This window comes from Plectropomus leopardus, chromosome 11 (genome assembly GCF_008729295.1).
Source record: "Plectropomus leopardus isolate mb chromosome 11, YSFRI_Pleo_2.0, whole genome shotgun sequence".
NCBI classification, from domain to species: Eukaryota; Metazoa; Chordata; class Actinopteri; order Perciformes; family Serranidae; genus Plectropomus; species Plectropomus leopardus.
The window spans coordinates 25218044-25241507 of record NC_056473.1 but is presented as its reverse complement, the minus strand read 5'-3'; the positions used below and the strand labels follow the sequence as shown (position 1 = coordinate 25241507).

General features: G+C 40.4%; 1 protein-coding gene across 3 annotated transcripts in view; it reads left to right on the top strand.

Moving 5' to 3' along the window:
- The window catches only part of itpr2 (inositol 1,4,5-trisphosphate receptor, type 2), an 81865-nt gene extending 58984 nt beyond the window's left edge, over positions 1-22881 (top strand). For 2 of the 3 annotated variants that reach the window (XM_042496637.1, XM_042496636.1), the window contains exons 46-57: positions 1161-1295; positions 1439-1631; positions 1838-1963; positions 4275-4450; positions 4566-4730; positions 5277-5460; positions 7589-7675; positions 8585-8706; positions 9291-9456; positions 9563-9723; positions 18769-18930; positions 21563-22881. In XM_042496637.1, coding sequence (XP_042352571.1) covers positions 1161-1295; positions 1439-1631; positions 1838-1963; positions 4275-4450; positions 4566-4730; positions 5277-5460; positions 7589-7675; positions 8585-8706; positions 9291-9456; positions 9563-9723; positions 18769-18930; positions 21563-21643 — 1758 coding nt within the window. In that variant the 3' untranslated portion in view covers positions 21644-22881. The remainder of the gene's footprint in view (positions 1-1160; positions 1296-1438; positions 1632-1837; positions 1964-4274; positions 4451-4565; positions 4731-5276; positions 5461-7588; positions 7676-8584; positions 8707-9290; positions 9457-9562; positions 9724-18768; positions 18931-21562) is intronic. The other variant, XM_042496638.1, reaches the window with a different exon arrangement.
- The last annotated feature ends 583 nt before the right edge of the window (positions 22882-23464 follow it).

Here is a 23464-nt window from a genome sequence, read left to right as displayed (position 1 = left end):
TTTTCTGCTGCTCCCAAGTGGCCAACAAAACAGCTATTGCAGGTTTCTTCATCCAATATTACCTAACAGAAGTATATACATAGAACTAGGAGGAAGGGCAATATGGATGAGTTACATAACTGTCTTAATGTAAAGTCTTGTCTTTGGACTAAAATGTACTCCCATCCAGATATCTTTATATTTATCCTGTTTGTTTGTTCTGTGAGGACGTGTATTTATTTCTTCACTATTTGTTTTTTTTTTTACTTTTCTGTTTACTTATTTTCATGTCAAGTTGCATCGTGTTGTTTTTTAAGCTCATTATGTTGAATGATGTGTCCATATTTAAAGCATTGTGTCAGAGGATGGTTGTGTTGTGATGAAGCTTGGGAGGCATAGACCATTATTGTTATTAATTACACAGATCTTGTCCTCAGGAGTGCAGTGAGAGTCAACAGGTGCAAATTTCCAAAAGCTGTAACCGGGGGTTTGGTCACGAGTCACATGACTTGGACTTAAGCCAGACTGAAGTCATAAATTTAATGCCTTTATACTTGACTTAACAAAATCAAAAAAGACTTTTAACATTTGTGGTCCATTCAGAATGAAACCATGACCCAGTTCTGGACCATGAACCACCAGTTTGTTTTAATAAACAAATGCAAATCATAGAAAGCATTTTTCAAAAGATTTTTGTGACTTTAATATTTGCATGACATTTGTCAAAGAGTGCATTATGGCTTGTTTAGGACTCAAAGCTCAAACTTAAGGTCTTGGGGCTTGACTTGGGACTTGAGTGCAAAGACTTGAGACATACTGTCTGTGACTTTCAAAACAATGGCTTTGTCCCATCTTTGGCTGTGACTGTGTACATGCATGGATCAACATGTTTATGCTTTCACACACACAACCTCACAAACATCTGTCACTTGTCCGATGATAAATAATGAATTTTTACCTGTATGAACAGTTGATCAGCTGTCCTTCAGCTCATGGTGATCTTTCCATAAAATCTTGTGTAAGTCTAATGAATTCACCAGGCAATTGTGCATCTTTTGGGGCAAAAACTGTGGGTGCCAAAGGGTGGGGTAACTTTTGTGGACTGACGGACAACTAAATGCAGTGACTGATTGGTTGCAGCCATGAATTAGAAGAATGAGTAATTTTATTTTGGATCCTAGCTGGCCCGTCACAATAAGATGCTGCAGCAGAGCTTGAGACCGGGGTCGGGGTTGGGGCCGGGCTCATGTGTGGACCCCGACAGTGAGAAAGATGACGCCCTCCATTACTATGCCTATCACACAGCTCAGATAGAGGTAAACATTATCAACACTTCATTTGTTTATGCTCTGAGTGTAAAACTGTATATACCAAGTATATTACATTTATCATGTATCTGTTTAAAAAATGTTTTGACTAAAAAGCCCTAATGAGAATTTACCGGATATCTATTCGCCAGATTGTGCGTCACGACCGCACCATGGAGCAGATAGTGTTTCCAGTCCCTAACATCTGCGAGTACCTCACAGAGGAGTCCAAAGTGCGTGTGTTCACCACCACCGAGAGAGACGACCAGGGCAGCAAGGTTAACGACTTCTTCCAGCAGTTTGACAACCTCTACAACGAGATGAGGTGGCAGAAGAAGATCCGCAGTGAGTCTTTACATTCTGAATCCAGCGCTTGCAAAATAATGATGGTGGCAGCAAAAGCGGGCTGCAAGATGGTAAATCATGATTATCATCCAGAGTGTCTGGTTATTGTTATTTTCCAGAATAAATTGAAGGGCCTGCAGCAACTTTGTGTGTCTGTGTGCTGAGTTTGTGTCCCTGTACTTATGCTTCCTGTTCTGTTTGTGCAGAAAATAAGGCTCTGTTCTGGTTCTCACGCCACATCTCTCTGTGGGGGAGCATCTCCTTCTACCTGGCTTGTCTGCTCAACATCGCTGTGGCCGTATTCTACCCATTCGGTGATGATGGAGATGAGGGTGAGAATATCTGATGTGTTTGTTTGTTTGTTAAGAGTTCAAAAAGTGAACAAGTCACAATACGCAGGCCAATACATGCGCCTTTTTCATAGACATTTTGACTTGTCACAGAAGGAAAAACAGTTGTAAATAATAAAATTAATGACAGCAGAATTCCAGGCAATTCTCAGAGTCCTGCTGTTATGCATGCCCACTGTCACAGTAATGACTTATTGGGACACTTGAACAGAACAGAGGCATTGTTAATGCTATTAGTGCTTCCCAACCTTTGACCAGTCATAACATCTGCTGCAAAAAGACCTTTTATTTTTTGAGGACTTTATTTCACTGTTATTTGAAAACAGCTCTCCCGTGTCATCTAAGGTTGTGTTTGCATAAAGGCCCTACACACTCACTTATTTGCCTCATTAGACTTCTTCTTGGGACACTGTATGCTCGTATAAAATGTGCTTCAGTGGACTCAACCTCACTGTCAACAACTTAGCCTTTAATCATTTTTATTGGTTTATTGAGATTTGTGACCTCATGTGGCTTGCTGTATAGCTCTGCCCAACTTCACCTTATCCTTCTGGTTACCTGAAAACACCTGTGTGGGAGTACAGAACCACTGAGAAACACTGATGACGTTTCCTACTCTTCCACTTCATCTTTTCAAATGGCATTTGTTTAATATTGCAAGATTGCATATAGGTTTTGTTAAATAAATCAGAGGACCAGATACTCCAATAAGGTAAAGAATATACCGGGGACCCCTCATGCATGTCCCGAAGAATAATTTCACAAAGCCTGTTTTTTTTATACTTCTATAGTCTTAGTTGTATGAAAGAAAAACACAGAGAACAGAGTTAGATTTGTTAGATTTTAACGTATTCTATGAACTATTTTAAATTTAAAAACTTGAATATTGTTCATTGTGCCATGAAGCCTTTTGCAAATAGATAAATTAAGGCTCTCAAACAGTTAATTTTTAATTTTAATTTTCAATTTTATTTTGCATTACAAAATGGTCATGAAGACTATATTGATAAGATGAAGTAAGTCTTACCAGATTGTCTTCATTAGGGGTCAGATGACAGCAAAAATCTGCATGGGACTAAAATAAAGTGGGCATGTCCGTAAAGAGAGACTCATGGGTACCCACAGAACCCATTTTCATCAGATATCTTGAGGTTATAGGTCAAGGGATCCTTGTGAAATTACCATGCCTGAGATGCTGGCATGATTGGACTCTTTAAGTCTTTTAGTTTTTGATGATACCAGTATCATCAATCTAGCTTTAAAACTGAGCCTGGTACAGTCTCATAAAGACAGGAATGTTGGCCACCAATTAACGCAATTTTAAAAAACTTAATGTGTTAATTGCGGAACTTTGCATTGAGATTAATGCGTTAACACTGTGAGTCCCAAAATAAACGGATAAATACACGTTATTTTAATCATATCTGAAAACTTGAGCCAGAAGCCCACTTCTAACGCTTTCCGTGGCACAGACCTCCTTCTGGTTCCTGCACCTAATTTTGGTTTTTAACTTTATGATCAAATTTTTTTTTTTAAATTTCCTCATCTGAAACCAAAAAAAAACGGTTCAACTATGAAGAAGTCAGTGAGAAATTGTGTGCACAGTTGGTCCATGCTTATTTTTTTCAGTAAAAAAACCCCAACACAACAAAGTTTGCAGTAACCAATGTAATCCACAATTTTGCTTCCATTGGTAATTTCTGTTGTGCATTTGCCAGTCATATCAGGCACATATTAAAGTTTTTTTGGTTTAGTTTATTTCAGTTGATATTGTCATCACAGTAGCATTAGAACTGTATATGTATATGTGTCTAACCTGTCCACAGCAGTCTTTTCAAAAGTTAAAATAGTAAAAAGGAGTGAAAATGCATCCATAAGTACAACCACAAAAATAAAAATATCATATGGGAACAATATGAGTTTCATTGCTGTTATAGTGTGATCAAATGGTTTTAGCCTCACTGAAACATGATCACATATGTTGTCCTTTTGCTTCACTCACAAGTGTTTTCCTGAAAACCTCTTTAATCAATAAATCATCAGCACACAGCAGTTTCCTGAAGAATCGTGAGCTTCAGTTTGGTGGTTTCCAGTGCAGGCTTAAGAAGCTGTTTTGAGTGATGAAGATGAGGTTCCCTACGGACCACTGTTTGACATTTTAAAGTGCTGCCTGTGATTGTGTTGTGCTAAGTTAAGCGCTTAGGTCAGGTGAATAATTCATCAGAGAAATGCTGCAGCGTTTCAGAGCACTAATGTGTGGTGTGTTTGATTCATGCTTGATTCCTCTGTTCAGGCACCTTGTCCCCGTTCTGGAATATCTCACTCTGGGTGGCGTTGGGGGTTTTCACCGCATTACTTCCTGTCTTACCCAAGCCGTGGGGCATCCTGTTCTTCCTGGTCTCGCTCATTCTACGTGCCATCTACACTATGGGCCTCGGTCCGGCTCTGTTGTTGCTGGGCACTGTCAATGTAAGTAATGGACCATTTGAACCAGTGTTGACAGGGGACTTGTAGTTTTTGCCTCTTAACACATCAAAGCTGTTCACTCTTTTGTATCCCTGAGACTTGTTTTCTTCTCTTTCAGCTTTTCAACAAGGTAGTCTTTCTCGTAAGTTTCGTGGGCAACCAGGGGACGTTCACTCGAGGCTACAAAGCAGTCGTTATGGACATGCTCTTCATCTACCATTTGGGTTATGCCATCATCTGCGTCCTGGGCCTCTTTGTGCACGAGTTCTTCTACAGCTTCTTAGTAAGAAATCTCTCACACATTTAACTTCCATAATATATCATGACAAGGGATGGGCATGAGTACTCAAATACTGCATTTGGACATTAGTATTAGTTACCCTTTAGATTAATCAACCTTTTTTGGATGGAACACAGTTGTGCAACTGCTATCTGAGAACATCTGCTCAGATTAATTAGGACCAGGCATGAGAGTGACGTTTGGAAGTATTTAGACAAAAAAATGCAATGAATGGGCAGTGCAAGCTACATAACACTAAACTTCTATTTCATAACTAAAATCTCCAGTCTAAGCAGAGCAGAAAGGTAGGCTAACCCCTAACTGATTTTTGCTGGAGTGTTCATATAGAACCCTACTTTAAGTGTTTTGTATTGTTTTGTTTTGTTTTTTTACAAGGACATGATAGTAATTTAATGCAAATACTCAAATATGGAAATTACCAAAAATGCCCATCCCTAGTTGCGACTGATTGATCCACAATTTTGCATGAGCATTTGCTCTCAATAAATCCATTTCCTGATGACTCACAGATGTCAATCTTTTCTGCAGTTGTTCGACCTGGTGATCCGAGAGGAGACGCTTCTCAACGTGATAAAGAGTGTGACGAGGAATGGCCGCTCCATTATTCTGACAGCTGTTCTGGCCATCTTCCTTGTCTACTTCTTCTCTATCATCGGCTTCCTCTTCCTCAAGGATGACTTCCGCATGGAGGTTGACCGCCTCCCTGCACCAGGTCAGAATTTTTTAACATGTTTAAACCCTCTAAGTCAAGGTTTTACTTTGCCATGCACAGAGAAAGGCCAGACCCTTTGTCTTGAACAGTTTAAATGTAAATTTACATGGTATAGCTCAACTTCTGTCTTGGCAAAAGGAAAGTTTTTTACTCACAAGCTGTACTGGTGTCCAAGTGCCCTAAAGACAAGTATTACCTGGGTAATGTGTAAAAATTGCACAGGCTGACTGTGATCTTATCCAATGCAAATCAGCAGTGTCTCTAATTTGCCAAGTGTAAATTCCACATTTTGTTATTTGGGGTTGTATTTAGGTTTTCTGTTTTCTCTGCACTTCGATTCTCCCTCTTTCCTTGTTGAGAATTGGAGAGGTTGCATTGGCAATTATAGTGAAAAAGCAGCATGGAGACCCTTTTGCAAAAAAACAAGCTCAAATCAATCAGAAGAGTAAAGTCTCAAAAGATGATGAAATGAATGATGTGACAATGTGTGCAACAATTAATTCTTTTAACCCTCATTTAAAACACAAGGTGGTTAACATTGTACATCTCCACCAGCTACTGTTCTTTACATTACCAGAATGTGTCTTTATTGTGTAGAGTGACGTTACAGATGACTGTTGGCATCATATTCAACAGGGCGACAATGTCAGTAACTTCAAGTAAAATACAGACTTTGCTTATCCTGTGCGAATAAAAAATGCAGACACGGCAGGTAATTTCTTAATCACATGAGGTCTCCAGGTAATACTAGTCCTGTCTGAACAGGGCTTATGATGTTACCCATGTAATTGCTATGTATCTGGTTTGAGTCAAGGTAGGAATCTCCCATCTTTTGTTTTCTGTCAGGTCTATTTTACATTAAATGTCTTTGAAAAGAAAAAAAAAAAAAGCTATCCGGAAATAATTATGACAGTGCTTGTGACTTTATATGTATTTTTTAGTTGCTGTATTTTCTCTTATGCTGTGGCTGCTGTGCTCCTGAATTTAACCTTAGTTTACCTAAAGCATGTCCTAAACCTGCACTCTTTTACAGTGTCCTCATAAAAGTCTGTGTTGCTCTTTTTCTGCGTTGAAGAGATTACACGTCCTGAAAGTTAATGAGTTTCAAACCTCGAGAAAAGTTAAAGATAAGAGGCAGACTAAGCAGTCGGTGGCTCTGCAGACACTCGGACACTTTAACATTGTTGACAATAACTTCTGAACAGAATGATTGGCTCAGAATGAATCTGCTGCATTGAGTTTTTCCCCTTTTGGATTAAAAACTTTCAATAAAAACTGTAGAATCAATGTTTGCACAGTCGCCAAATTTAAAAAAAAAATTGTAGGGTATGTGCAGTATACTGTATATACATACCCAGGCACATGTTTTGAAAACACTGTGGAGAGTGTGGGTGTGTTAATGAGCTCCGGCACAGTGCTCTGACGGTCAGGAAGACAACCTGCTAGCACATGTGCACCTGTTGCATAACCTGGTGGCCGCGCCATCCTGTGTTTTGCTGAATAGAGCGTAGCAGACACAGCAGAGCAGTGGTGGGTTATGTAACCAGCTGGGCTCACGCCTGTCTATCTGTTAGCTGTGGGGTGAGCTGAGGCACAACCGGAGCTCCATCAAAGATGAGGAGCACCCTGTCCACACTGCTGCTGCCTCTGGGCTGTGACCCCTGCGCCCCGCCTCAGCCCCCATGTCCCCTCCACTCTCCTTCTTCTTTTTCCCATTGCCTGTTGTCCCCCAGCCCTGCCCTCTGTCCTGCAGCCTGTCAGGGATGAAGGCCCTTTTGGTGACACTCTGGCCCAGGTGTACAGCTCTCCTTCTGTCTGTCTGCCTGAGCCGATCACACTCAAGCACAGCTCCTCTGCTGCTCGGGGCTTTGCCGATGTGCAAATGATTTGTTCAGGTTTTTTCAGCAACACTTCACCGCCCACCCAGCAGCTGCTGCCTCAGTTTACATAACGTCTGACTATATCTTTCTTGCTGATTTTGCCGGTGCTAATGAGAATTAGCGGGAAGGAGTTTTAATGCCAGAGCACAATTTAATCATCTCCTTTCATTTGTAAATTATCGGTGCTGTTATCATTAATCAAACTCACATCATTTCCCCTTTTTTTCTCTTTTTTTTCCTTTGAAAAGGAAAAAGGGATTTATTGAGTAACAATGGAGATGCTGACTCATGTATGAAAGATAGCTGCCCTGTTTCGACACCTAAATCTGTTCTTGGTAAGTTTTGATTAGATTAAATAAAAATGTATTTTTTATTTCCCACCCATTACGAACTGCTGAGTGGACATGTTTAAAGTTTTTGTGGTTCGACCGAGGTGTGGGTGTGCATGTTACCTCTCTGACAGTAGTCACTTCCTGAAAGGTTACTCAACACACGCACACACTGAGATCTGCACACACAGTCATACACTGTTACACACACACACACAGGCGTGCACACAAAGAAACTTGATGAGGCAGAGGGGGTGACTCACACTCCTGTTTGTGTTCCTGCATCTCCCTCGATCACCTGCACCATAGGGGCACACACGTGATCCCATCCACATCCCTCACCTCCTCTGTCTCCTCAGCAGTCGTGCTGTGCATGACATTTTCTATTTACAGTATATTTACATTTAATATGAAATCCAAATAACAATTTATTGAGCTTTAATTCTCACAATTTTTTTTATTCTCACATTTGAGGAGGCTGGGGAGTTGAAGGTATCCATTTGATCTTTAGTCACGCCATTATCGGCTGTTCACATGACGAGGTGTTTTATTATCATTCAGTTATGAGAGTCAGCTGAGTGATGAATTGTTGAATTAGGTCAGACTGTACTTGAATAACATTTTTTTTCCTTTCACTTGAACTGAAGTGTTCTTAAAATCCTCCACAGACCTTTAGTTTATAATTTAATTCAGTCATGTTTATAAATTACTTTAAAAATTTTGTCAAAAGTTGTAGTTTTGTTACATTAATTCATTTAGTCATCAAATTAAGTGATGAAAAGGAGAAGCTACTTTTAAGAAAAATCTAAATCAGAAGTATTGCATATTCTTGTACAAGGGTAAATGCTGCACATTTACCCTTGTTGTCTACTGTATTAATGCATTTTTTCTTGATTTATGTTTGTCTGGTTGTAGATGAAGACGATGGGACAGAGCGGGTGTGCGACACTCTGCTCATGTGTATAATCACAGTGTTGAACCAGGGACTGCGTAATGGAGGAGGTGTGGGAGACATTCTCAGGAGACCCTCCAAAGAGGTAGGACGGCATTGTGTTTTCGTTACCTTAGAATGAGCAGGTCCTCATCTATGAAGATACATACAGTACATACATGCAGTAGCCCAGAACGGACAAACCAAAATTGGTACTAGAAATGGCTTTTTGCATTTTTGCATCAACAAGTTTGTAGCCCCACCGCAACGTAAGCGTCGGAAAAAGATTTTTTAAGGTAAAACTGCTTTATTCAGTGTTTTTTTCTGTTTTAAATCACTGTTTTGTTTTGTTTTTTGTTTTTGGAGAGAAAGAAACCTCTGTAGAGGCTGTTGGTAAAAACTTCTTGAACATTTGGATCTTAAGTTATCCATGAAAATAGGTGATATATATAAACATAATGAGCACTGAAGGAATTCTAACCAAGAGAAGTTTCAGCTGGTTGCAATCTGCAGTTCTCACCACTAAAAATCCCCCTAAATCTTACTCACTTGACCTTTACTGTCTGTTTTTAATGACATGAACTACACATAAATGGCATTTTTGCTGCATTAGCGCAGGATTAAATGAAACTGTAGTGACGGGGTAAGTTAAATAATGCATTTTTTCCATATTTTCCCTGCACCATACAGGAGCCCCTGTTTGCGGCCCGAGTGGTTTACGACCTTCTGTTCTTCTTCGTTGTTATCATCATCGTTCTTAACCTCATCTTTGGTGTTATCATCGACACCTTTGCTGACTTGAGGAGTGAGAAACAAAGGAAGGAGGAGATCCTGAAAACCACCTGCTTCATCTGTGGTGTGTGCAGCTATGTGTTTCACTCATTACTGTTTGCAAATGACAGTGAAGTGAAAGAGCAGTATATTTGGGAGAACTTGTGTTAAAGAGAAGTAATGTCTTACAGGGTTGGAGAGGGACAAATTCGACAACAAGACGGTGTCCTTCGAGGAGCACATCAAATCCGAACACAACATGTGGCATTACCTTTACTTTCTGGTTCTGGTGAGGGTGAAGGATCCAACCGAGTACACCGGCCCTGAGAGCTACGTGGCCCAGATGATCGCGGTCAGTGGACCAAACATACAGTACACACACAGTGCCTTTGCAATACAGTGTTATGCATCAAGTTGCATCTGTCATCAAATTACTTTAGCTTAAATTACAATGAAGCACATTAATTTAATTTAATTGTTTGCAAGGTATGCAAATGAATATGAAACTGCACTGCGCATTTTTTTAAGATGACACACAAGAACATAAACACAGCCAAACCCAAGAGATTTTGTTTATTATTCCAGCAACATATGGACAAACAAACACATTCATTTCACCCCCTAATTCATATTTTGCTGGCGAGCCGCACCAGTCAGCATACAGATGTCTCCGTGTTGGAGTCTTAAAGTTTTTGCAGCCTTTCTCACTTTGCAGACTTGCACAGTGTGCTAGAGAAGCGTGAGCCTCTACAGCAGACGAGCGATCGAAAAAAATGAGACTGAGCCTCTAGGCCTGTGCCAAGCATCCCAATTTATTCTCCTTCCCCCCTCACTGCTGGAGAGAGATGGCTCTCTGTGCTTAGGTAGTCTTCACTATGCTGAGCTCCTAACCTGCTGGGACACACTGTGGTTAAATAGTAATTAAACCCAGTCCAGCTCTATTATCATCAATGCACCAACTTGCTGCACTGACACACAGACAAGAAGTTGAAGGATGTAAGGGCAACTAAAGGTGTTGCCGTTAGGTTAATGGATTCAAATGAAGCCTTGGAGCACAATGGCACATTTTGTGATTAACATTTGGCCATGATGGGCATAAGAATGGTGGCATTATAATGAACAATTTGCATTATAAACAGGTGACAGACATTGAATTAATATGCATCAGCGGGTCTTCCAACAGGTCGACTCTGTGATGCGAGGCCAAGGTATCACTGTGTGATGATGTAATGATGAGTCAGGAATTTATATTAACACCTCCTAACATGCTGCACAGCAGAAACACACACAGAAGAAAATGGGCTAAAACCTTGTTTCTATGTTGTTTCTTAACATTTCACTGACTAGTTTGATTAAAGGTGTATTCCTTCATGAGTCTCACAAAATGGTGAAGACATTTTAATGCCCCTGAAAACTTGGTTACAAATCTTTAGTTTTTCTTCAGTAACATTAAATATTCATGTCTAAATAAGGAACAATACAAGTTGGAGTTTTGAAAAAACAAACACCCTTAGTCATTATGTATTACGGTTTATATTGTATTACAGTCAGAAACCCAACAGGGAATAATAATAATAATGAAAATTAAAGAGTTGATGAACTGAATTAAAGGGGGACCACAAAACTAAAAAAACATGCCTTTATAATCTTACACAACTCGTGCAGTATGATCCAAGTCTCATTAATCTAGTTGTATGTTCAATACTTTCCAAACATGCATTTTCACTAAAACTTAATTATTTAAAACATAACTGCTTTATGGCACAGAAGTAGCAAGCATGCATGGGTATGCACATTAATTCATCACAAATGTTTACCATTTTTGGATTCTTTGTTCATGACAGAGGCATGCGAAAAAAAACTGTTTTTTTTGACAAAAAGAAAAAAACACAGTGTAAGTAACTGATATGAAAATGGTCATTTTGTGGGTTAAGTGTTCCTTTAAAGGGTCAAACCTCGAACAAATAATATAAACTTTATTGTCAGACTAACGTGTTGGCTCGTGCCCTTCATCAGGGTGAATATGACACGGCCAGTATGTCGATGGTTCCAGGGTAGCCAGCTAAGATTGGCAATGACTTCATCTTACGTGCACCAGCCAATACGGCTTATCTTATCTAAAAATAGTAAAACAGATATCTGTATATGAAGGCAGATACATAAATAACACACCCCAAAATGCTAAATCATTGTCAGATGGTAGCCGATGAGTTCCAAAATCGCTTTTCAGCCAATGCGTTCTGCCTCTTTTGCTCTCCGTACAGACTGTTTACCTGCCGCTCAAACGTGTTCAGTCAATATAGCACACTTCCAATACCAAAAGCTTTTTACCCTCATCTACAAGTATCTCCATACATATGCAGAAGCTGCTTATAGTGAGTATACTATTGACTAAAAGTAAGGATAACTCTGTCTTTCGTCGTTTGATTCTGACAATTATACTATGGTTAAATACTTAAATACTATAGACTATAAGCTACATTTGCAATACAATAATACAGTATAAATAATCAATCAATCTTAATCTGCGTAATCTTAGTCAGTCAACTTTATGGAAGTCCCATCTCACAGAAAAAAAAGCCTGAACACTGACTGAAAAAGCAGAGGAGGCTCTTCAGATCCAAAAGAATCTGTTCAATGTGCAGAAGGTGACAAAACATGAAAAAAATGTGACAAAAGTGAGCATTTCAGGAACTTTATGGAGGTCTAATGCTAAATTGCTAGGCCCTAATCTGCTCACACACACAGTGAATTACTCTGGTTTAGAGCAAGCATAGGTGCCGTGACAGAAACTGTAATGGAAAAATGTCTGAATTAGAAAGTATAGGAGCATGTGATGTTGGTGTAGTGAAGTCTGCGCCATCTGCCCTCTCCACACTGCAGCTCAGTTATGTCGAGGTAGGGATAAGTGTGTGTGTGTGTGTGTGTGTGTGTGTGTGTGTGTGTGATGAGTATGTGTGTGTGTGGGCAGGTGGGAGGGGGGCAGTTTAGGGCTCCATCTTTATACTATTCTCCTGCGCTACTGAACTACATTTTTGGGCTGACAATTTAACATGAAGCTACAGATCAAACAGATAAAAGCTCTGCTCTCTCCTCTTCTTGAGGGAAAAGAGCTCAAACCTGATGACCTCACACGCACACGCATGCACGCACACACGCGCACACACACACACACACACACACACACACACGCACACCGACTGCCCTAATGAGTGCATCTGGTTGGGTAGCACACACTGATGTGGTGCCAAGCAAAAGACTAGGATCGTGTTACACTGCGTGTCTGTTCTGTTGGTGTGTTGTGCATGTGGATGGGAATTAGTGTGCGGGTGATTTTGTGTAAAATGATGACAGCGACTACAGGCCTAGCAGGTACTGCAGCAGCCACAACGCTGTTACATAACCCATCTCAAGTGGCCTGCTAATAGCTCAGCCCTGCTTGGCACGTGCTCTCCTGTCCCTTTCTCTCTCTAACACACACACACACGCACACAACATCATGAATCCTTCATTTACTTTACAACACACATGTAACACGTTCTTAACTGCTTAAGAATAACAGAAGTGTATGAATAGAATGGTACTTGTGGTGGGCAGAAGTCAGATTTTACTTTATGAAACTGCTCAGCGGAAGAGCGTGTTGGGGTGTGTGTGTGTGTGTGTGTGTGTGTGTGTGTGTGTGTGTGTGTGTGTGTGTGTGTGTGTGTGTGTGTGTGTGTGTGCGCGCGCTTCTGGTGACAGTGGTTAAGAGATATTATCTACACAACTCTCTGTGTGCTGTGTCATTGTACCTCTTGACACTCTTTGGTATCTGTGGTCGTTCAACACAGCCGTTGTGCAGCAACATCATTCAACAGCCGGAACTCTGCTACTTTTAGCTTAACTTCCTGACCGTGTGCAGTACTGTGTGTAAGGATAAATAATGTGCATTACTGTGAGCATAGCCCAAAATGCAGACTGTGACGCGTAGTTAAAATCACAATAAACGTACGATTTTTGAGGTATGGTGATAATATGGCAATATTGCTATAAGCATATCATTGTTGCCATTAGCTACAGATAAGTACACAATGAATTAATTGAGTTATTTTTCTTGTGGGTTTATTTACAGGTAAAGAAGTCTTAATAATGTCCTAAACAATCACAGCTGCCTGTTAGAACGTATCACAATCTTCAAGTTTCTTGTTCTTCCTGACCAACAGTGAAAACACATGAATAAAAAAGGGGAAAACCAGGCAAATGCTCACGTTTTAGTCATTGAAATAATCAAATGTTTTGGATTTTGGGGTTGAGCTGAATACTTGGATGGAATGAGTACCTGGTGTAGTTAATGTACTGGAAATGCCTGATTTCATGGCACCTTTTCTAAAAAATTGTGATTCAATATGTATAAGTGTTTATTTTGTAAGTGAAAATCGCAAAAATAGTTGTGATGTCGTCTCAGTTTCTCAGCTCATTATTATGTGTGTACAGAGTTTCCTACACTGAATTGCTGCTGTCCAAAGTAGACCTGAAGGACGGTCTCTGTGAGCTGGTCTCCTGCACTCTCTGCCTGGCACGAGCAAACACGACAACATTGGCTAATATCCAAAATCAAGCCGTTAAAAAGTCCCAACAATGTCACAGCAATACCAAAATGGCTTGACTTTGTTGTTAAAACCATTTATAACAGTTGGGTATCGTTAGACATGTGATGCTATGCTGATCACACCAAAACGCGTCTCTAGAAAAGCGTTGCCAGCAAAACAATGGCTTCCCTATGGTACAGCACGCCTGTCAGGGGCTTCTCTCTTGCTGCTGTGCAGTGTATCTTTCCGGTGGTTTTTGGGTGTACACAGAAGTTAAGATATTTTCAACTTTCCAGCTCAAGGTGTGAAGTTACACTGCTTATCAATATTATATGCAGCATGCGCACGCAGCCCCACTCCACAGGTGCTCCCGGGTGTTTTTCAGGATGCGTTTCCAAGGCGTATTGGGAGCGGCCGTGTCTGGCGCAAAGCCTCTCAGTGTGATTGGCCCCTTAGCCCTGTCTCCATGTGAAACTCTGTCCCAGGCGTAGATCTCCAGTCCCCCAGTAGTAGTCTCATGATAAACTGAGAAAGAGGGAGAGAGAGAGAGCGGGGCAGGGAGGGGCTGAGCGAATCAGTACGCTGCGTGCAGCTCTATAATAAAATGAGACGTTACCTGTTTTAAAAAGTCAGGCTTGCGGTAAAGTTGGAGTGATTGGACAAACTTGCAAGGTCGTGTAGAATTAATGAGGATTGGCTGAATTGGTCTTAATTATGCGATAGAAACATCTTTAAGGGGCAGGTCAGTGTCTCTATTCATGGTGAAGGAAAATCATCATTCAGGTAACTGTGTTCGATCTCTTACTCTTGTGATCAAAAATGATCTAAAGCTCAATTCTGAGGCTTTTCTATAAATTGTTTTGTAATCAATAATAAATATAGCAACTTCAGACCAACTTATATCAGTTTCAAGCTTCCTGTTAGAAGCCTCCCAGTCTAATGCCCAACCCACTTTAATTTAAACCCAATCTGAGTACGGATACAGATAATTTAGTTGGTTGAAAAGATGCAAATAATATACAATATACTTACTAATCTCTAGGGTTTAAGTTAATAAATGACTCAAAACTATTCATTGAATTCGTTCATCCCTACATTTTTACATTACTAATTTCAGTAGAGCAATATTTTGAGAAGTTTTAAAGAAAATATAGAAGCAACCCTTTTCCCCTTCTAGATCAAATATGTAGTTATGTGTAGAGGTAGGTAGGTAAGTACATAGATAGATAGATAGATAGATAGATAGATAGATAGATAGATAGATAGATATATAGACAAACAGGCGGTGACAGATATTCTCCTTTGACCGGCTCAATACAATTGCACAGTTCGCATAAAACTCAAGCAAATCATCTTAAAAATGCATTTAAAAATAAAAAAAAATAAGATAAAAGCACCTGAGAATTGGATTGTACTATTGCCATAGCATTGCATTTGCAAAAATTATGTGATGGCTAAATGTAAGAAATTGTTCAACATTTTAGCAACTACAACAGGAGGACTAATTTTTCAGCCTTGCTGAAATTTGGCTCTAGTGTCTGACTCTGTTGACATTTGAGGTTGTTCCTGCAGTTTGTTTATGGCACTGACCTAAGTTTTCGGGTTGGCGTTGTAGCTCTCTGCACAGCTGAAGTACAGTGTGTACATGAATGGTACGTGATGAAATACACCAGCGTTATGGCGACGGCAGCAGAGTGAGAAGCACATGAATGTCTGTAAATTCGTGCTCACTGAGGTGTTTAACTGGATCAGTGAAGCAACACTAAGGCCTTGACTCATTCAGACAGTGCAGCACAGCACACAGTGGACCACTGTACAGTCTAATGAACAGCAATAAGATGTGGGGGGGTCATACTCTGTACAGTCACTGCTTAACTTCATATCATCGATTTAGAGATGATGCTCTAAATGACATGAGTGACTGTACGTTCAAACAGGATATTGTATTCACTCCAGTGGTGTCTCCTAGGTCTCTTTATTGAATCTCTGAGGTTTCTTAATCCATCAGTTATGGATGACTTGATAAAACAAGCATCTGACAGTCTTCAGTTCAGTGACGTTGAAGCTTTGTCTTTGAGCTCACAGAGCCCTCGTTGTGTTTTTGAAGCTGTGAGAAAGGAAACTATTCTTTTTTATTTTATCGGCCCCTTGACGCCTGAGGCCCAAATTAGAGCGAGATTCTCAGGCAGGCTCTTATAGAATGACTCGATTCATACTGTGTGGCTCAGCAGTCATACTTAATCAGTCTAACTGCCTCCCCTGTAGTCAGGGATGGAAAAAAAGTAGTCAAGTCAAAAGTAAAAAGTGGCCAAAGTGTTGAAAACAACCAAAAATAAAACTGCGGTAAAGATATAAAGGATCTCTTTCATGTGAAGTGAACAGAGTCTGATATACATTCACTTAATTACAAATCACTGCAAAAGGTCATCCTGACCATAACCTTTCAGCATTATTGATGCGACTAATATTCTGTTCACAATTTAGCAAAATTTTTAAAAATGGTAGCATCTTCTTTTTTCAGAAAAAAATCTCCCATAGTGTCAGTTGCTTAATCACTGTGGAGAGGTCCTAAATATAATGACAGTTGCAAAAGTAGCAGAGGATTGCAGCTTACTAAAAGAAGTGAGAGAAGAATGCCCCGATTTTCGAAGATACAAATGCACTGAAATCAACAATAATTTGTGTATTTGTAATACCTGAACTCTGAGCTAAATTGCATGCTAAATGTTAGCATGCTAACATGCTCATCCAATATAACAAGTTGGTAGCAATATCAGTTGTTGCCAGCATAGCCATTGTTAGCAATACCAGTAAATAACAATGCATTACGCTGCATTTTGTGCAAACAAACACTGTAGAAACATGTAGACTTTAGACAAAAGTGTTCATAAAATGGTTTAAATGAGACACAAATAAGAAAGAAGGGTTGATAAACAGTATACAGCTACAGTTTTATACACACCTAGTGCACCTTTGGTGACAGCAGCTATAATCACTCTCTTTGTCTCAGTGTATCTCGACACCAAGAAGGCGCAAGCCAATACGTGTTGGTGTATTTTAAATGTTTGTAGCCCTGTGAATTAAAGGCCTTTTATGCTTTACAAACCCTGAGTGCCTGGACTTGGATCTTTTACATCCAACATTGTTTTTTTTTTTTTTTTTACAGTTTTATACTATGTGTGGTAGTCATCATAGATTTTGAGTACGGGTTTGTGAGGGTCCTCTGACTTTGCAAGTCGAAATCCTAGCTAAGGGGGCTTTCCAATTAAACTTTCCAACTGGAAAACTTTGAAACTTCCCATTGCAAAATGAACGTATCATAAGTGGGAGATTAGACAAAATTGCGCTGAAGATAAACCCTGTTAATTTTGCAACAAACTAGCTGTAATTATCTCTGTTGCTATACATAGACTGATACAATTTTCCCTTCTAATGAAAGTCCAAAAAAAAGTCTGAGAAAGCAAAGTTTTTTCTCAATTTAGCATCTGCGGTATTCAACAGTTTTGTTAAGTGGTGCTATTGTGGCTATACATTTTTTCTTTATTTTCTCTAACCTCAAATTACTAATAAATGTTGCTTTCCAGTGCCTTTCTATTTTTAAATATGACATGCATGCTGTTCATCGTAAAGCCTGAAGCAGAATGTTTCATAGCAAAAGACAATGATATCTTAGTTTTTTGGTCCTGTTCATGAATTTCACAGGCAGAGTAAGTTTAGCTTTGGTGCACCAGTCCTATGATATGTCATTGCCATTAATGTTGCACTTAGCAAAGTGTGATAAACTCATTAATTAAGGAAACATAAACAAATAACCCACGCACCCCGCCTTCTTCTCCGCCCTCAGACTCTCCTCATGTCCTTTTGTCTGTCCTCAGTGTCTCACACACTCATCGTTTTTTCTATCCTTGTAGTCTATTCTTATATAAGAGTAGGTGGGAGAATACCTCACTCCTCCTACTGGACTTAATGTGGTGCCAGTCAAATCCCACTCTCGGCACCTTTTAAGTAATTTTTATCAGAAGAACTGGCAAAGGAATATTACATAAGATCAGCTGATGGCAGTCTGTCTCTGCGAAACCTATCTCACTGTCGAGAGCATGCGTGTTGTAAAACACACACTCTGGCTCTAGATTTGCTATGTACATATCCATGCAGATGCACGCCAACAGTACACTCACCCACACATGTACAAACACAGACTCACTTAAGTCCATTACATAATGCCATAGGTTCGTTTCGCTCACTGTTTTCTCGTGGCATGACTGCAGATGGTTTGGTCTGTCCACTGCACCGTCGGAAAAACAGATGATAAACTAAATGTATCAGCTTTTCGCGTGCACACACACACACACACATACACACATGCATATTAATAACACTGTACTCCCAGTTGTGTTCCTGATAGACGACAGTGACTCATTCCCAAATCAACGGTGTGCTGGAGTGGGTGAGAATTGAAATGCCAGTTACTGTTCATTTAGTGTATAATTGCTATCCACAGTATCCAAGAGACAGACACTGCTGCTTAAAACATTTTACACTGTCAAGCACGAAAAAGAGAGCAGCTTCTATTCTGATGGAATGATTAATAATAAAACCTCCATGTCTGTCTCCAATTACCAATACCTCTCTGTTTACTCTCCTCCTGCAGTCTGCCTTTAGCTCTGTAATGCTCCCTGCACGTCTATGCAAATCCTCCTTGCCGTTGTCTGTGCCAGCATACTGTTGCTGCCGTCTCCCTGACCTACTGAGTCAGCTTTATTTCAGCCTTTTATGCCTCTCACCTCTCTCACATCCCATCTCTCTCTCCTCTCCCTCTCTCCTCCCAGGAGAAGAACTTGGAGTGGTTCCCCCGTATGAGAGCCATGTCTCTGGTGAGCAGCGAGGGAGACAACGAGCAGAATGAGATGCGCTCTCTGCAGGAGAAACTGGACAGCACTGTCACTCTGGTGGCTCAGCTGTCTGGCCAGCTGGCTGAGCTTAAGGAACAGGTACAGTGCCGCTTCGGGCCGTTTTTCACGCTGTGGTGGGAAAGGCTCTGGTCTGAGCACAGTGGTAGGCTGATCTGAATGCCTGATGATTCATCTAAGGCAAAATCATCCTGTTTTTAGCAAGAATAGAATACAGTAGATCTTTATTGTCTACAAGGGTGGAAATTTGTCTACGGCGCACCAGACACAGGAGACAATAACAAAAAAAAAAGCAGACAAGCAGGTAGCCAAACAAACACATAGACAATGCCATCAGTTCATGTCAGTATCTGTCTGTGGTTTAAACTCATCAGCCGCTTTATTTATGTCATCGTAACATCATGTTTAGATGCATGCCGCTCCGCCAACTATAGCACATTGACTGTTAACTCCACGTGCTATCTGACCTTGAGGCTTCTTTCACCTAAAAGCACCTACAGGGCAAGAGGTCACATGGAGTAGGCGGCGTCAGCAGTCTCATTTTGCTAATCATTTCTTTACCGAGTAACCTAGATGGACCCTATCTTGATGCTCTTGAATGCAGCACGACAGGTGACTAGCACGTCAGCGATCAACGCAACTGATTGCCGCCAGTGAGCCTCTGGCTGTTTGGATGACTTGCTCGGCTGCTGCAGTGTGACTGATCACTCTCATCACCTGCCTCGCCTGCATGTGATTGCAGTCACAGGCCTGTCCTTGTTCCTCTTCTGCCAGATGTGTGCAAACAGCTCCTACTAGGGAGGGATCACACTCTGATAAACAAAAAAACAACCTCTGTCGACCTCAGTAAGCAGTTCAGGCTGTAATGTCTCTCTGCTGGCCGGGATTCCTCGTGTAACTTCTGTAACAACTAAGTTTGAGTGTTTGTGAAGTGTCCTTGAGCAAGACACCAAAGCCTTTTCTCTGAATTTGTAGTTTTGGTCAGCTGCAGGCCATTTATTATTTGAATCTAGCTTTAGTAGTCTGTGCTGACTAATATCGAGTCATGGGTTTAGCAGGGTTGTCACTCCGCCTTCACGATAAACAGAAATTTTGAGAGGTGAGTGTGTTTATGCCGGCCAAACCACAGCTCTGCAGTCATGAGGGGAGGACTGCAGGTCTCACCAGCTCTGAACTCAAACTGTTTCTGACTGGGAGAAAAGTGCTCCTGCAGCTCCTCCCTCATTACCACCTCTGCTGACCTCGGCACTTTACACCATCACAGCCCAGACTCTGCGTGTGTGTGTGTATGTGTGTGCTGCTATTTGTTTGTTGCGTGGGTTTTAGGGATCTGCTCAGCTTACTCCATTTCCTTTAGTCTGCATGTATGGTTTATGGTTTTTCAAAACCAGTGGCCTTCATTTATGACGTCAGCACTGACACTGCTGCAAATGTGGTGGTTGTCAGAAAGCAGCCGCTTCTGATTCATCAAACTTCCCCAACACACTTATACAACATCCAGCGTGCAGATCACAGTTCTGCACAGCACATGACGTTGTCCTCTAATGAAGTTTCCAAGGGACATTTTAGTTTCCAGTCACAACACGACAGCTGTACAAAGCGATCTGTTTACAACCTTGGAGAGGAAATATCTCTTTTATAGTATCTCAGTCAAATCATGAAGGACATTTAAAGGTCCAGTGTGTTGTATTTAGGGAAATATATATTGGCTAAATGGAATATTGTGTAATTGGTATGTTTTCTTTAGTGTTTAAACATCTGAAAATAAGAATCACTGTGTTTTTGGTACCATAAAATAGGCGAATTATATCAATATAGAGGGAAGGTTCTTGTCCAAGGAGATCAGCATGTTGCACCAGCATGTTTCTACAGTAGCCCAGAATGGACAAACAAACAGTGCCACTTGTGGTTTTGTGTCTTCGTGTTAACCGGTTTAATTCATCTGGTCTTTTTTTGAGAGTAAGAGAGCTATACGGATAATTTGACTCCTGGTAAAAACCTCCTGAACGTCTGGATCAGAAATAAGGCCAGCACACATTAGGATGTGGTAGGTGAGCCTGCCATCTCCAACATGCTAAATACCAAAGGAGAAACACAGGTTTTTAATTTGAATTGCCTTTATTCAGTGTTTTAACCATTCAGTCCATTTCTTCAGGACATAAAGAGACCTTTGTAGATAATTCAGGTCCCAGTAAAAACCTCTTGAACATGAGCACTAAAGGAATTTTGACCAGGAGAAGTTTAAACTGGTTGCAATCTGCAACCATTTCTGCTAGATGCTACTAAATCCCCCTAAATCTTACACACCGAACCTTTAAAATGATTAGTAAAACTCTCAGAAAGTAATTGTTTGCAGTGCTTGAAATGACTAAATTTGAGTAGCCTTGTTGTGGCATTCAGTGGTTTTTGCATCACAGCTAATTGAGATTCATTTCCTAAAGTAATGAGCTCAAGATTCATTTTGTGTCTTCTAATGAATGTTCTCGCTCTTAGAGAAGAGATTCAGAGTGTCATTTTACCTGCACTCCAAGTTCAAATAGATAAGCACTCCCCTCTGGAATGTAGTAATTATGTGTGAAGATTGTTTTTTGCATAATAAAGTGCCCACTAGAACAATAATAGCTCAAAAAGGGGTTTGCATTTCACATGTTTGCAACATGCAAAATTAAAAGTCACTCTGATGTTTTATTTTCCCTCTCTGTGTCCACAACAGATGACAGAGCAGAGGAAAAACAAGCAGAGGCTCGGATTCCTGGGTCCACCTCAGCCCAACCATCAAACCTCAGCCCACTGAGGGGCTCAAGGCTCGGGACACTGCAAGTGACGGGCCACACGGCTGCAGAGATGCCAACATACATTAACTCCAGCCTTAAGAACAATACATGTACTCACAGTGCATTTACAATCACTGATGTCAAAATGCAGGTGTGGACACTTCATTTTTGACATAGTGTCTTTTCTGTGACCCAATCTGTGCCTTATAAGACAAAAAACGTGCATTATGTGCTCACTCAGCATGCTTTACCTTCCATCTGCACAGACCCACGTATACAACTCAGCTCTGTGAATGATTGGCCCGGCACGCCACACATCTGCCAGTGTAGTGTTAGTGTGCCAGACAGAGGTTGAGGGAAATGTTAAGGTGAGGTTAATGGTTAAGTGCTGTCAAGTCTGCAGACTGTCACGTCTCGTTCTTCGACTGTCTTCAGTGCTGATGTGTCAGAGAGCAGAAGAAAGGCCGCACAGTCAATGATTGGAGGTGTTTGAGAAGTTCGGGGGTTTGGTGTACAGGGGAAGAGTGCAAACATCCAGTCCTCTCACCTTTGCTTTTAAAATTTCTGATGGTATTTATGAGAAAATTTGTGGTTCATAACTGGAGTATTATTTTTGCATTTTGGAAAGGTATCGTGCTGCCTTACTCATTAACTTTTTTAAACAGTACATTGTAACTGCTGAAAGTGCACTTTTTTAAGAAAAAGGGTAAAAATTTAAGCCTGTAACTGGAAACATTGGTTAGTTGGGGTGTTATTTTTGCATGCTTTGTGTTTAAAAATGCATTCACTGCACCATTTCAGTTGCCATTTTATAGATTTCTACAGAGTATATAAATAACAGAAATGTGAATTAAACATAATGATTACCTGTGCAGAATTTACTTGAAATTTCTTTTAAGTCTTAATCTTATATTGGTACATAATGTAGTACTGACTGAAGATGGTAAGCTTACAGTTCTTTGTTACAACATCATGTCTGCAGTGATGCCAGCTACTACTGTAATATTTACTGTATCTGCTCATATTGTCTCCATCTTCTACTGTTTCTTAAAGTTTCATTTTTTAGTGTAAATCATCCTTACTAGTTTCTCTTGGACTGCAGTTGATTGTAAGTCTGTTTTAAACTTGCACAACTAATGGCAGATTACAAGAGCATGCACTCAGTGGTGACCGTCATGTGACACTTTCTGTTAAACAAAGTGTATAGAAAAACATGTTTTATGTGGTCGGATAAATAATAAAGAATCAATTTATAACACGCTTGGAGTCAGCAGCTTTCTAAACACAGTTGGGCCTTAGTCCTTGTTGTTGTTGGGGATGAATGATTGATCACTCCCCCAAACTCACCCTGACCTCCTCTGAACCCACCCACACTCCGTTTACTCTCACTCGTTCACTTGTACTTGTCCTTGAAGGGAGCACACGGCCTCTAGGAAAAAACCTGTCCTCATTCAGACGGGATCATGTTTCAGCTCATGAGGCAGGGGTAGTCATCGCATATTAACAGCAAAGAGTCACTGTATATGCCGTCACTGTGCTGCTTTTGTTTAGCTCATGTTGGCATTTAATTACAGCTAATTAACAGCTGATATGATGCACAGATATTAGACCAGACTGTGGAATTTAACCTTTGTCCTTAAACCAGTCTAACTCATGAGCTTCGCTGTTATCCAAGTTTAAAATTAAATCAAGTAATCACAATACAGAATTAAGAGATTATGCTTGTTTTCTTGAACAACGATTGCCAACCAGGGTTACTTGTACAAGGCTAAAAGAAATTGATACAAATGTACATTGTAACTTCAAATGAATAAAGATTTGTAGTGACAATATCCACTTAT